At 35.5% G+C, this 13,160-nt stretch overlaps 1 protein-coding gene across 2 annotated transcripts in view; it reads right to left on the reverse strand.

Annotated features, from left to right (window-relative positions):
- Window positions 1-13,160, reverse strand: part of LOC127933574 (A-kinase anchor protein 6-like) — a 119,994-nt gene that overhangs the window by 16,734 nt on the left and 90,100 nt on the right. For both annotated transcript variants that reach the window (XM_052530638.1, XM_052530637.1), the window contains exons 10-11: window positions 8,212-8,358; window positions 1,789-2,043 (exon numbers count right to left, since the gene is read on the reverse strand). In XM_052530638.1, coding sequence (XP_052386598.1) covers window positions 1,789-2,043; window positions 8,212-8,358 — 402 coding nt within the window. The remainder of the gene's footprint in view (window positions 1-1,788; window positions 2,044-8,211; window positions 8,359-13,160) is intronic.

Genomic DNA, 13,160 nt, shown 5'->3' on the forward strand with positions numbered 1-13,160 from the left:
ATTTAAATTAGTATATTTATTATACATATTTCTCTCACCTGCACTTACCATATTGAATGAATTTCCCTAAGGAACTATTCGCAGTGAAAGGTTGGGTAAGAATAGTTCTTTAGGAAAATTCGTTCAAATTTGTGGAAGCAAGTGAGATAATTGTTTATAATAAATACCTAAATATTGTTCAATATTATTATAATTTAAAATAACTGTTAAAACAGTCTATTAAAACATATTTCTATGTAATTTAATTTCTGTGATTCAAAGCTGAATTTTCAGCATCATTACTCCAGTCTTCAGTGTCACATGATCCTTCATTGTAATATGCTTGAAATAGAGATCTTTAGTAAAATTATAAATATCTTTACTGCCACTTTTGATAAATGTAATGCATTTTTGCTGAATAGAAGTACTGATTTCTTCTTTTTTGAACAGTAGTTAAAAGCCCACCTTATGTACAATAAATCAGATATAAGCATGCATAACGTTCCGGCCTTAAACGCCATCTAGGTATGAATCTCACTAGCTTTTGAAACAGAGCTTCTATTTATAGATATAACAAATCTGCAGATTTCCAGCTCGGGATACAACAGTTTCTGTAGGTAAAACAATTGTTAACTAATGACTGAAGCTGGCATACGGTTCCCATCATCTCTCTTCTCCCTGACAGGAAATATCCAACCCTGGGGTTTTAATATCATGAAGGCACACTATTAAAGGGAAGACAGTTATTAATGAAAGAAGTGAAATTGGCAGCCAACCACTCTGAACCGTCTGACCAGAGAAGGTTAAGATACAATAGAGTCTAATTTTAAACGTCTCCACTACCCCCTATCAAGTAAAGAACGTAATGCTTTTTATTCAGTGGAAGATGGACATTTTTATGATGACATTTTAAAGGGTGACCATACCTGTTTCTCATAACGATGTGTCTCACTATCTCTCCTTTTACACATATTTTAGGCTTTTATTGGCATCAGGGATCTACACTGAACAGACACACATTCCAGCAGCTCGAGCCGGACATGGACACGAGACAGAACATGACTAAACCAAAAAAAACTCGCTGTCACACACATGCTACTGGTTTATAATAATAATAATTATTCTTCCTTTTTAGTGCAATGACAGTCCATATAAATCATACTTACAAATATTTACAATCATCATATTATTATTTTCTCCAGACTGTCCCTGAGAAATCAATGGGAGCCTTTTGGGCTGCGTGTCATTTGATCAAAAGAGAAAGCCAGCCTTATTTCCCCTCCTGATCATTTACCCTGTGTATATTCAAAGCTTTCCCTCACTTATGTTTGTCACTCAGCAGGTGGATGTAATCAGCCTCGCTACCTGTGTTTTGACACGTCTTGATTAATACTCCAAGCTGTTTCTCAGGATTTTAACTCATATAATTATTTCATATAGATTTTCAGTCAGGGGATTTGATGTGTGCTTTTTGCCCTGCATTTATTAAAGGAGCACGGCTCAAATGAAGCAGGGTTTTTTTTAGAGACCGCTCTGCAGTTTGACTAAGCAGTTTCATTTCTGTGTACATCCTAAACACTGCCTGACATGATGCGGTCATGTACTCTAGTTTAAGCATGTATTACACTGCAAAGTCTAAAAGTGTTACAACAGTTTATGATGGTTAATGAACAGCTGCAGGCTTACAGGTGTTATGCTAGATGCTGATCATTTGTGGTTGACCAATATGAGTCCTAACCTGTGGTAAAAGTTAAGAAGTCAAACTCTAGATAGAAAGCTCTAGATAGAGACACAGCTCTTCATACCCACCCTGAAGTGCTGCAGCTGTTTGGTGGCCTGCGAGTCGTGTTGTGGGTCATCAGCGTCTTGAGTCCCGCTCTCACATTGTTGTGCGTCTGGTCTGAGATTCAGATTGAAGATGAAGAGCTCAGTGTCTCTCAGCCAGCTCTTTAACTCCTTTATCCGGCTCTCCAGCTGGGTTACCATTCTACTGGTGTCTGGAGACAGAAGTTCACGCTGACTCTGCTGGCCCACACTGGGCTCCACATGCTCCGCCAGGATTTTCTGATTGGACACAAACAGTGATGTCACACAAGAGTCCATAAAGACAAACAAAAAACAAACATGACTGGTTATCCCAATTAACCATAGTTTTACTATAGTCACACTGTCAAGAAACTGTCAAGAAAATAGCATTTGGATTAAAGGGGTCTTTAAAAAAAATATAAAAACGGTATGATACCAAAAAAAATTATAATAATAATATTTAATATAATAAAGATTATTTAAATATTAAATGTCACAAAACATATAAAAATATAAAAAGCACAAAACAATCAAATAATAAAAAATAATAAAATAAAAAAACAATTAAACAAAAAATATTAAATTAGATATATTTAACAATACAAATTAAAAATATGAAAAACAATAAAACAAAAAAAAAAGAATAAAAAAATGTAAACAAAAATAAAATAAAAACATAATACAATACAATAACATTTAAATAAAATAGTAAATAATAAGATCTTATTAGTAATGTTAGAGTGCTTACAACTATTTACAGCTTTTATAGAAATCACTGTCACATTAACATATTCATGGCTTTGAGGTCCATGATTGTATGGTCTTTTCACAAACGCATTTAAACTTTGATGAATATTCATACAGTAAATGCTGACCCACAAAACAGACAAACAAATTAAAGACAAAATGCATTCGTGCACAAGGCTTACTGAAATGTATGAGACTGCTTTACACGTGAACAGCGATTAACCCCTATTATTTGTGTTTAATTAAGAAGTGTGATGTGGTGATGACTGCCATTTCCACACGGCTGCTGTACGCCTGAAGTGTCTGATAACAGGCTGTTTCATCTGATGAGACTGAAGGGGTTAAAATCTCATCGCACACAAAGTGGCATTTTAGAGCAACATTCAAATGTTTGTTGAATAGCAAACAATCAGCCGCAAAAAAACACACCGATGATTTCAGAAATGGGCTCTGCTGAACAATTTTCCCCGAGTGACAGCAAGAGAAGCGAGAACCATGCTGAGCTGCAGTCTGCCTCTGCACGAGTGTGTGTGTTTGTGCGCCACTTTTTCTTTGTGTGTATTTCCACCTGCCTGGCAAATGCGCTTTTAAGAGACAGGTTGAACCTTGTATACTGAGATGGCAATTGCAAACACAATACACGCCATTATCCAATTAATACACACACTGGCTGCTGTAATTGTCCTTTCCTTTATGTGATCCGTGTGTTGAGAAGCTGGAATGGAAATAGATGTGATTATGACACGGCAATGAAGTGGCTATTTCAGCATGTGGCATCAATTAAGTTCTCAGGGTTTGGCCACACACATCCAGCCTGAGCTTCTCTTTATTAACACATCTGTGTTCCTCCCCTGTCAGCACAGTGTTAATAGCAAAGAAAACGGAGGGTTAGATTCAGTGACAGAGGACATTTTAGCTTTAATGTGAAAATGGCCGAAAACAAATATTGAGGTTTTCTGCTGGGCCAACTGAGGCACAATCAGACCTCATAGTGATTTTATCAGACATTAGAGGTCACAGGGTATGAAAATGTGTTGTTTTTGACACAAAGCAGGAAGAAATGCTGGTCTTTATTTTTACAGAGGCACTTTATACCATTCAATTAGCTCCTGGTGGATAAAATCACATCCCGCATTACTGCTCAGTTTGCATTTTTTATTATTATTATTTTTTTTTTTTGTTGGAAAGAAATTACTTTTATTCAGCAAGGATGCTTTAGACCAATCAAAAGTGACATTTATGTTAAAAAAGACAACTATTTTAAATAAATGTTATTAATAGAATCCTGAAAAAAAGTTGTTTCCTGAGCAGTCATTTCTGAAGGATTTTATGTGACTGGAGTAATTTGCCATCACAGGAATAAATTACATTTTAATATATTAAAATAGAAAACAGTTAGAGTTAGTAATAGCCACAATATTGTATGTTTGATCAAATAAATGCAGACTTGGTGAGAATGGGACTCATAATAATAATAATAATAATAATAATAATAATAATAATAATAATAATAATAATAATAATAATAATAATAATAATAATAATAATAATAATAATAATCTTACATTAGTGTACATTTTGTCTGTTAAATGTCTTGCTTAACTTTAAAATACATAGTTTTTTGGAATGGGTAAAATGGATTGCGAATGCTGTTTTATGTTGACTTTACTGCTTTAGACAATATTCTAATGCAGTGGTTTTCAACCTGTGGTCCGCGGCCCCCTAGTGGGCCGCAGTGGTATTGCAGGTGGGCCGCCAATTATTTTCTGTTCATTTCCAGTCCATTCTAGGGCTGTGCGATTAAAAGAAAACGTCCTAAAATCACGATTTGAGCGTGCGCATATGCCTAACTCCAGGTTCACACACTGTCTGTGATGAGCCTTTTTTTCTGAGCCAATGTTGACGGATCAGAGCATTCTCACTGCGGTAAAAGGCTAGAAATAAAAACGTGTGAAAATAATTAATGTCTAACACATGAGCATAGAGTGAATTTGTTAGTGGACAGGATGCAGTTTAAGTGAGAGGAGACACGTTTTAAGTGTGCACACTCTCTCCTCGCAAAGCAGCGTGTATCTGAGCAAGCACGACCGGTTTTGTGACAGAGCAAAGGAAATCTGCTGCGAACTCGTGCATTATTTTAATGTGCTTTCGCGTTATATTTATGCGCTCTCACTGCTGACCGCATACACATACTGTATACACACTGCAAACACCTGAGGCACCGCTACAATTAATGAGCTCTATGAACAATGCATGGCAAAAAAGAAAAAAAAAGTCCCTGTATACAGGATTTTTTTTTTTTTTTTTTTTTTTTTGCCACAAGTCTATACATTTTTTTACATCTTCACTATAGTGATAATTTTGACTTATGTCTGTTGTAGAGACTTTACAACTTTTTGATAAAGCTCTGATTGGTTTTCTTTTGGAAATATGTTTCAAATTAATCCTGAATGCATTTATGACTGTAAAAGCACAATTGCAAAATTGATCAAAAAAATCGCGATAGTTGTTTTTTTTTTTTTTTTGTCCATATCGCACAGCCCTAGTTTATTCAATAAATATAGTTTAAAATCTAGCTTCTGAGTACTAAGTTATTAACCCAACAATAGCGGGGTGAGTTAATTTTTTTGAAGTGGGCCGCGCAAACATATGTGTTTGGTTGTGTGGGCCGCGAGTTGAAAAAGGTTGGGAACCACTGTTCTAATGTAATGGAAAACCAGGATTTTTTCATACTTATTTAAACTGCTTACTGAATTACTTCAACAGACATACATAAAACAAATATCAAACTTGGGAAACAAATTAGGAAAACTATGGAATAAGTAGACATACTTATTCCATACCCTTGGAAAGAGCCCTAATGAATGACATCATAATACAAATAGCGATGAATAAAGTTGTTACAAAAGTGTGTAACACAACCTATTTAATTCAATCAACCCACAAAAGTCAGTGGACAGAGAGCAGAATCTCTCTACTGTCGCTGTTTATCCCTTTCTCTTTCTATTTCTCTGTCCTTACCACTCATCTGAATACAGATGATTTGACGGGCATCATTGGAATCCAGATACAGCCATTGTTTTCTCTGAGTAACAAATGTCTGGGTGGGAAGTGAAGTCAATGCCCTTGGAGGGTCACGCGGCACAAAAACAGGAATTTATTGCCACTTTATTTTGTTCGGGAACAGTTTGCAATCATAAATTCTTCATAAGCAGTATACTTCAGAGAATGGTCTGTCTTCATAAATATATACGACAGGGGACATCAATTTCATTTAATTCACAATTTGTGTCAGCACAGCAGATGCCAATGGCTGACTTGATAGGCTTGTTTAATATGCAATTGAGACGGCATAATGCACGGTGCAGGGAGCAGCGGCGCTCAGACTGAACTCTCCGCACCGCTGACGCTTTATTCCTGTCGCACGTGCCCTAACCAGACGCCACTCATCGCACACACTCACGCCAGTCAGAAAGTTTGCCGTGGCCAAGCGCCGGTGAATATTCCTTTTCTGGATAGTTCTAATTAATGCTTGATTGCGACAGGGAGGGAAGAAGTGAGTTGTTTGACACTTCGAAACTCTCCGTATAAATTCATGTTTCAGATCAAAGGCTGTTATGCTAATCTTGAGGAGCACTGCAGATGCAGATCCACGTGGGTGTATGTGTTTACTCTTTATTAGTGAAGATAAATTATTTAGCATCATAGCACTGTGAAGAGCTGTGAAACTAGAAGCAGTAAAACTTGTGATTGTCTTGCTGGAAAATGCTGCTAAAAGTAGATTCTGATGAAGAAGCTGGTTATTTATGATCAGTAGATGGTCTAAGCTAGTTAAGGAGGTTAATCAGTGTTACTACGAGTCATTTAGAGCTCGTGGTATAAAGATTTTAGTAATGTTTTTGAAAGAAGACTCTGATATTCCCGAAGGCTGTAATTCTTTGAAAAAAATATATATAGTAAAAAATTTTACATTGTGAAAAGCATGATTATTTGTTTGTATTCTTTGATGAGCTTTTCAACTTGACCATTTTGGTGCATTTTTAGCACTCAGACAGATATGTTCTATGCATATTGTTTTGATAGAGCACTGAAAAAAAGATGTTTCATTGATCCAGTTAAAAGAATTTATGTTAATGATTCACATTTATATTTTTAACTTGAGCCAATGAAAAATAAGTAACTTGTCCTAAATTAAGATGCCAAAAGAAAAGTTGGGTACTTTATTTTAGTTTATCCTTGTTACACATGTTACATATAATTACTATTATAACAACAATTATTTATGCATAATTACATGCAAGTAACCCTAAACCAAACCCTAATCCCAACCCTTACCATATAGTAAGTACATGTAGTTAATTAATATAACTATATATAATATAAAATGTATAATTACACTATAACAAGGAAACCAAAACCAAATATCTGAAAGGACATTAAGATATCTCTTATACTTCTTGAGTTAGCGGCATGCAAACTATGGAGAAAAACTTGAAAAGTGCTCTTTTCCCATTTTTGAATGGTTACCATTGGCACATAATGCAACAAATATTGCTAAAGTCAACAGATTTTATTAACAGACCTACCAATCTCTGTGAAAAAACAACATTATGATGCTGCCATCTTCCTGAAGTCATTTTTACCCCCCTGTAATTTGGCTCTGAATCTCAGATGAAAATGACCTTTTTGACCCCCCTCTATAAAATTGTGGATTACTCAGAAAATATTCATCCATGACATTTAGGATTTTGGCTTTCATCACTATACATGTTCATCTTTCTTCAGAAAAAATAATAGCAAAATAAATAAAAAAATTGATCTGGAAAGGTTTTTGAAATTTTGTTGATTTAACAATGAATGATACAAATGTAATTTATCCTCACTGAATATAGTCATTTATTTTTAAGACATTTCTTATAAAAATCTTTCTCACTCCCAATCTCTTCAACAGAAACATTATTGGAGAAAATACTATTTCAGTCTAGCAACTTCAAAATGTTACATTCAAATCAAATCAATTCAATGTGTTGCTTAAAATTTCTTTTTAATAGTTTACATTTACTAACAACTGTTTTGTGAAAATAGTTTTTAGATCATTTTTCCCCCAGTGTATGCATGCAAGCCTCTTTGGATTAAAATGCTGAATGAGTTGGATTATATCCAGTAAGGAAGTAGTTTATACAAGTGCATGGCTTAAAATAGAAGAAACGCTAACATAACTAAGCAGAAACATAAGAGAGAAATTTTTCATAGTAGTTCAAAAGAGCACTAAAAAGCCTTAGTAAAACAGGGTAGCTTTGACCTATATCAATTTGAAGCAAAGGAAGCTTTAAAACAAGTGTTTTAAGATGTATTTACGCTGCATTTGAATTCTCACAATGTTCTCCCAACTTTTTCTTGCATTCTCATCCACTCTTTCTCCTCCAAATCTTCCCAACCCTCCCGCTTCCTCTCATCTCAGTGGGGTGCTCAGGATCAAGGAGAGATCAGTCTCAAGGTGTGACACTCACCTGTGTTTGAGGAAGCACTTTCTTTCCACAAAGGGACCCCTGACTGATGTGACGCTCTTAGTTTTTAATAGCGATTTCCCAAACAAGACTCGAAAGTTTCATAACTCCTTTGTTGCATTGGAAAAAACATGTCATGTTCATATAGTAGGCTGAACAGAGAGAGACCAACCTCGAGTTGATCCCATTTGCTCCTGAGGGCCGTCAGCCGCTGGTCAAAGTCAGCAGGAAGCTCAGTGCCGCTCCTCTTCAGAGATTCAGACCAGCCCAGAAGATGTGTTTTCTTAGGAAGCCACATGGACATCTCAACACTGTTCCCCTTCAGAAACACAACAGCAGTCAGAGCGTGAGAAAAGCACAAGCAGCACTGTAAGAATGCTTTTAAGTGCAAGTTTAAGAATTTAAGCACAACTAAATCACAACCCTTTTAGAAAGGTCCTGCATATTTTGTATTTATTTAATCAAAAATACAGTAAAATAAGTACTATTATGAAACTATTTCTGTTTTAATTTATCTTAAATTACGTTCCTTCATAAATAATTCTAATTTCTTATCAATACTGAGAACCATGATATTATTTAAATCTTGATATTGAACCATGATTTTTATTTTTATTTCATGATTAAATGATTTTCTGATAAATAGAAAGCATTTATTTGAAATGAAAATCTTTTGTAACCTTATAAATGTCTTTACTATCACTTTTTTTTATCCATTTAATGCATCATTGCTGAAAAAAGTATTAATTAGCACTTTGAAGTGAAAAAAAAAATATTTAGTGCTATTTAGTTAATGAAATTTATAAATTTTATAATATCTCCCACAAAAACATGGTGCATGATTTTTTTTTATGTCAATTTCTTTTCTTCTAAATCTTGCAATTTCTCATATGTCACCTCAGTGGTCATGTATGATAACAATTATCAGCCCTTCAGCTCATGTCTAATGGGATAACAGACCGTATTAGGTCACTCCACGCTTTGCACACTGGTTGAGCAGAATTGTGACATTTCTGTTTGAATGCTGGACTAACAGACAGTAAAAGATGAAAGTGATGCTATTCAACACCTTTTTCAGTTAATTTCTCTCTTCCTCTCTCTCTGCCACCCCCCACCCCCCAATTTCATTTTCTGCATCAATAGCTGCTTGATTCTAGTTTTCGGTTGTCATTTATCATTATGGCGGATGCGCATTTAAATATTTAAATGTGCGGTTTTTCCCCCATTCCTCGCTGTCATCTGGCCAGTGTTCATTTTTCACTGTCGTTTGTTTTGATGGAGATGGTATCACACATCCTTTTAAATCATTCAACCCTTTCAGTTTTTAATAGTGGCCGGCAAACTAAAGACGCTCCTCTTTAAAGCAAAGGGGATTACACAATTTGTTTGTTGACAGCAAATATTGATTTTAAGGAATGGCAGGTTATTGATGGAGAACGCAGATGGAGGGAAAGATAGCCTGAGTAATTAGAATGCCGGAGCGATGAGAAGTTGAAGCATCATGCTAACCTTAGCTACGTGCATGGCTGACTTTTGGCACTTGAAGTCACTTTCACCGTTGCAACCTTGATAGGGTGATTTGCATACTTAACCCAAGGAGCTCGGGCTTGAAAACTTTATAGACAACTGTCTTATTGACGGTGAAGAAAAACATATTCCAGGGCCAAAGAATGCCACCGAGGTGGAGGTTTGAGAGAAATACATGATTCTGGCATTCCTCCGTTAACCCTGGTGAGCACAAAAACTGATGAAAGTTTGTTTTTAAAAGCAGGTTATCAGTGCACAACAGGACACAACTTACAAACTTCATTATAGTAATGATAAACAATTTTTTTTTTTTTATTAAAATTTGCAATTCATACCAAAAACAAGCCATTTACTTTAATGTCTTACAACATATTTTATCATTTTTGGTTGATTTGTATACATATACTGTATGTGACCCTGGACCACAAATCCAGTTTTAATTGTCAATTTTAAATAATAATATAATAATAAAAAAATAATAATACATGTATTGGGAAAATCACCTTTAAAGTTGTTCAAATGAATTCTAAGCAATTCATATTACCAATTAAAATTTATGGGACACTGTACAAATTGTGAATAAAAACAGAATGCAGTGATGTGGAAGTTTCAAATTTCAATATGTTATTTAGAATACAACATAGATGACATATCAAATCTTTAAACTGAGAAAATGTATCATTTTAAGGAAAAAATAAGTTTTCATGGAATCAACACATCTCAAAAAAGTTTGGTCAAGGCCATGTTTACCAGTGTGTGCATCCCCTCTTCTTTTTATAACAGTCTGCAAACGTCTGGGGACTGAGGAGATAAGTTGCTCAAGTTTAGGAATAGGAATGTTGTCCCATTCTTGTCTAATACAGGCTTCTAGTTGCTCAACTGTCTTGGGTCTTATTTGTCGAATCTTTTTCTTAATGATCTCTCTTCAAAAAATTTTTTTTTTGTGTGTGTGTGTATATATATATATATATATATATATATATATATATATATATATATTTGGTCATAGTTTTTATCTTTTGGCAAAATATCTTTACAATTGCATCAGTATTTTCTATTCGTTAATATTAATCAATTTTAATCCTTATAAAAATGGCTTCTACATTTTTTTTACAAAAAAATAACAAAAAGGAAAAAAATATACACCAAATATTCTTAATTCTAAATGAATTAAAACAGGTCTGGACATTAAACAAAAACTTGTGAAAATTGTCCTGAAAGCATTTAATAATCCACCAAATGAACATCCGTCAGATTATTTCAAATAAGAAAAAAAGTCACATCTCTCCTAAACAAGTTGTAGAATTTGAGACAATTGGTTTAGGAAGATTTATTGGCTGAAGTCGAGTACCTATGGTTAGGGGTTTATTCACATCACTAGTCTTAAACACCATGTCGGGACAAGATCAAGATCACACGGTGAAAACAGGAAGCTTAATAACTGCAATAGTTAATAACTGCAATAGTGTGAGCAAAGATGGCGGCAAAATAGATGAAATATCAACAGGCCCTTGTAAGTTTAATTTATTTCACATATTAATGAACGTGATTCTGGAAATGTCAGCAAAATGCAGTCACACATGAACACACTTAATGCGATGTCGCAGATTCATCTTATCCATTAAATTAAAAGTTTGTTCAGGCTCCGTAACTTGTTGAGACAACAGAAGTTAGACTCCATGAACTGAGGCAGAGACGGGGCGTATTCAAATAATTTTATGCTAACGTTCACACGTCAGAAGCCAGGCTCTGGCAAAAATGAGAATTCACAGGACACCCTCGGCCTCCCGATGGGACTTCATCTCAATGACGGATTCTGCACTGTCCCTAAATCAAAAAGGAAGTAATAACATCTTTCTTTTGCCCTGAAATGAATCCGCAAAGGGCGAGGAAAAAAAAAGTCAATTTTTGGGCTTCTGCGATTATCCACCGTAGCTGCCGTATTAGATGTTTAGCACGAAGGAAAGATATCCATTAGAGAAAAAACTAAATATGCATCAGCCTCATGAAAACCTACACTGGGAGCTGATGAGTTACAAATTGACTCAGAGGTACAAAATATGGAATTTGATATGCTTTCGTGATACAGAGCTGAATGAAGCTGGGAAAACTGATAATTACTTAATCAGTTTGAGGCCTTTTCATATCTTGCCAGCATCCTTGATGTCTGTAATTCGCTCTAGACGGCTGCTCGGGGAGGGAGGCGCAGAGGAAGCAGTGGAGAGGGGAGGAAGACCGCGCAGAAGAGGCCCATTGATGGAAACCCAGCACAGCTGAGGAGCGCCAGCCAAGCTCTCAAAGAAAGACCAGGAAGTAAAAAGCTACATATTTACTTTAAAAGGAAGAGAAAACGCGCAGCCTCCATTTGGAAGTGATTCCTTACTGTTTATGCAAAATAGGTGCTGCTTTTCCTCCTTCGTGAAAAATCACTTCGCGATGAAAAAAAGTAGGGGGAAATCTGTTCAAAACCATCCGGGAACAAAAGTCCTTGAAACACGGTTAATTGTCACCATGGCGACTAGAAGAATAAGCCATTTTACGGCTGGTATAGAAGGCTTGTATTGAGTCAAGCACTTTTATTTTTTCTTCTCTCTGGTTAAGAACAAGGTGGGCAGTCACGATGGGGTCAGCGAGGGACCCAGGAGAGTTTCCACCAGTCTTTCCAGACCTCAGCTGGCAGGAGGTTCCTTCACCAAATGCACTTCACATTGTCAAAATGCATCGAGTGGCAACAAATTGCACAGACAATGCCATCGTTCATGAAGACAAGAAAAGGTTGAGCATTAGAAAAAAAAAAATGTTACAATACCACATAGATGTCGGCCCATGGGACTCTCTTTCTCACCATCATAATAGCATGCAATCTGCAAAACAATATGGAGCATAAAACAGTTTAGAATATTCGCTCTCTCCCCCCTTCGAGCTAAAGACGATGCATTACGCAAGTTTTAAAGTGATAATGAGGGATTCAAAAGATTCATTGAAAAAAGAAAAGCCTGGTCAGTGTAACTGATGTGTACAAATGCTAAGACAGAGAAGCCAGGCCTTTAGATTCACAGAAAGAGCTCTCAACAAGCCTTTATGGACTCTCCTTATGGCTCTCTAATTGAGTGATTATGTTTTGTTTGGATGAATCTCATAAAGAAAATTCCAGATCATATTTCAGGCTCACATTTCAACCTATATATATATATATTCGGTTCGGTACGGTACGTTTTAGATACAGCAAAATGAAAAAATTGGCAGATAAATTTCCTTGATATTTTTTTTTTTAGATTGAACAATGATGGAGCTATTCTTTACCCATCTTCTATGGTGTTTTCTTAGCAGCATACTGTATAAAACAAAAACAGCTCCTTATAAATAAAAAAAAAAATGAAAATGTTATATTGTTGTAGTAGTTATGAACAAATACAAAGATGTAACTTTTTATGTGGAACTCTATAACTCTTTATATTGAGTGTGTTTTTACTCAATTGGTTTTCTATAGGGCTCATGTTTTTTGGAACAAAGCAGGAATTACGGTCTGGCTGAAATGGGCTCGTGAAGGAATATTGTAACGGGGCTCAATTAGCTACATTAAGCATGTTCTTA

The sequence above is a fragment of the Carassius gibelio genome, chromosome A17 (assembly GCF_023724105.1).
Source record: "Carassius gibelio isolate Cgi1373 ecotype wild population from Czech Republic chromosome A17, carGib1.2-hapl.c, whole genome shotgun sequence".
NCBI classification, from domain to species: Eukaryota; Metazoa; Chordata; class Actinopteri; order Cypriniformes; family Cyprinidae; genus Carassius; species Carassius gibelio.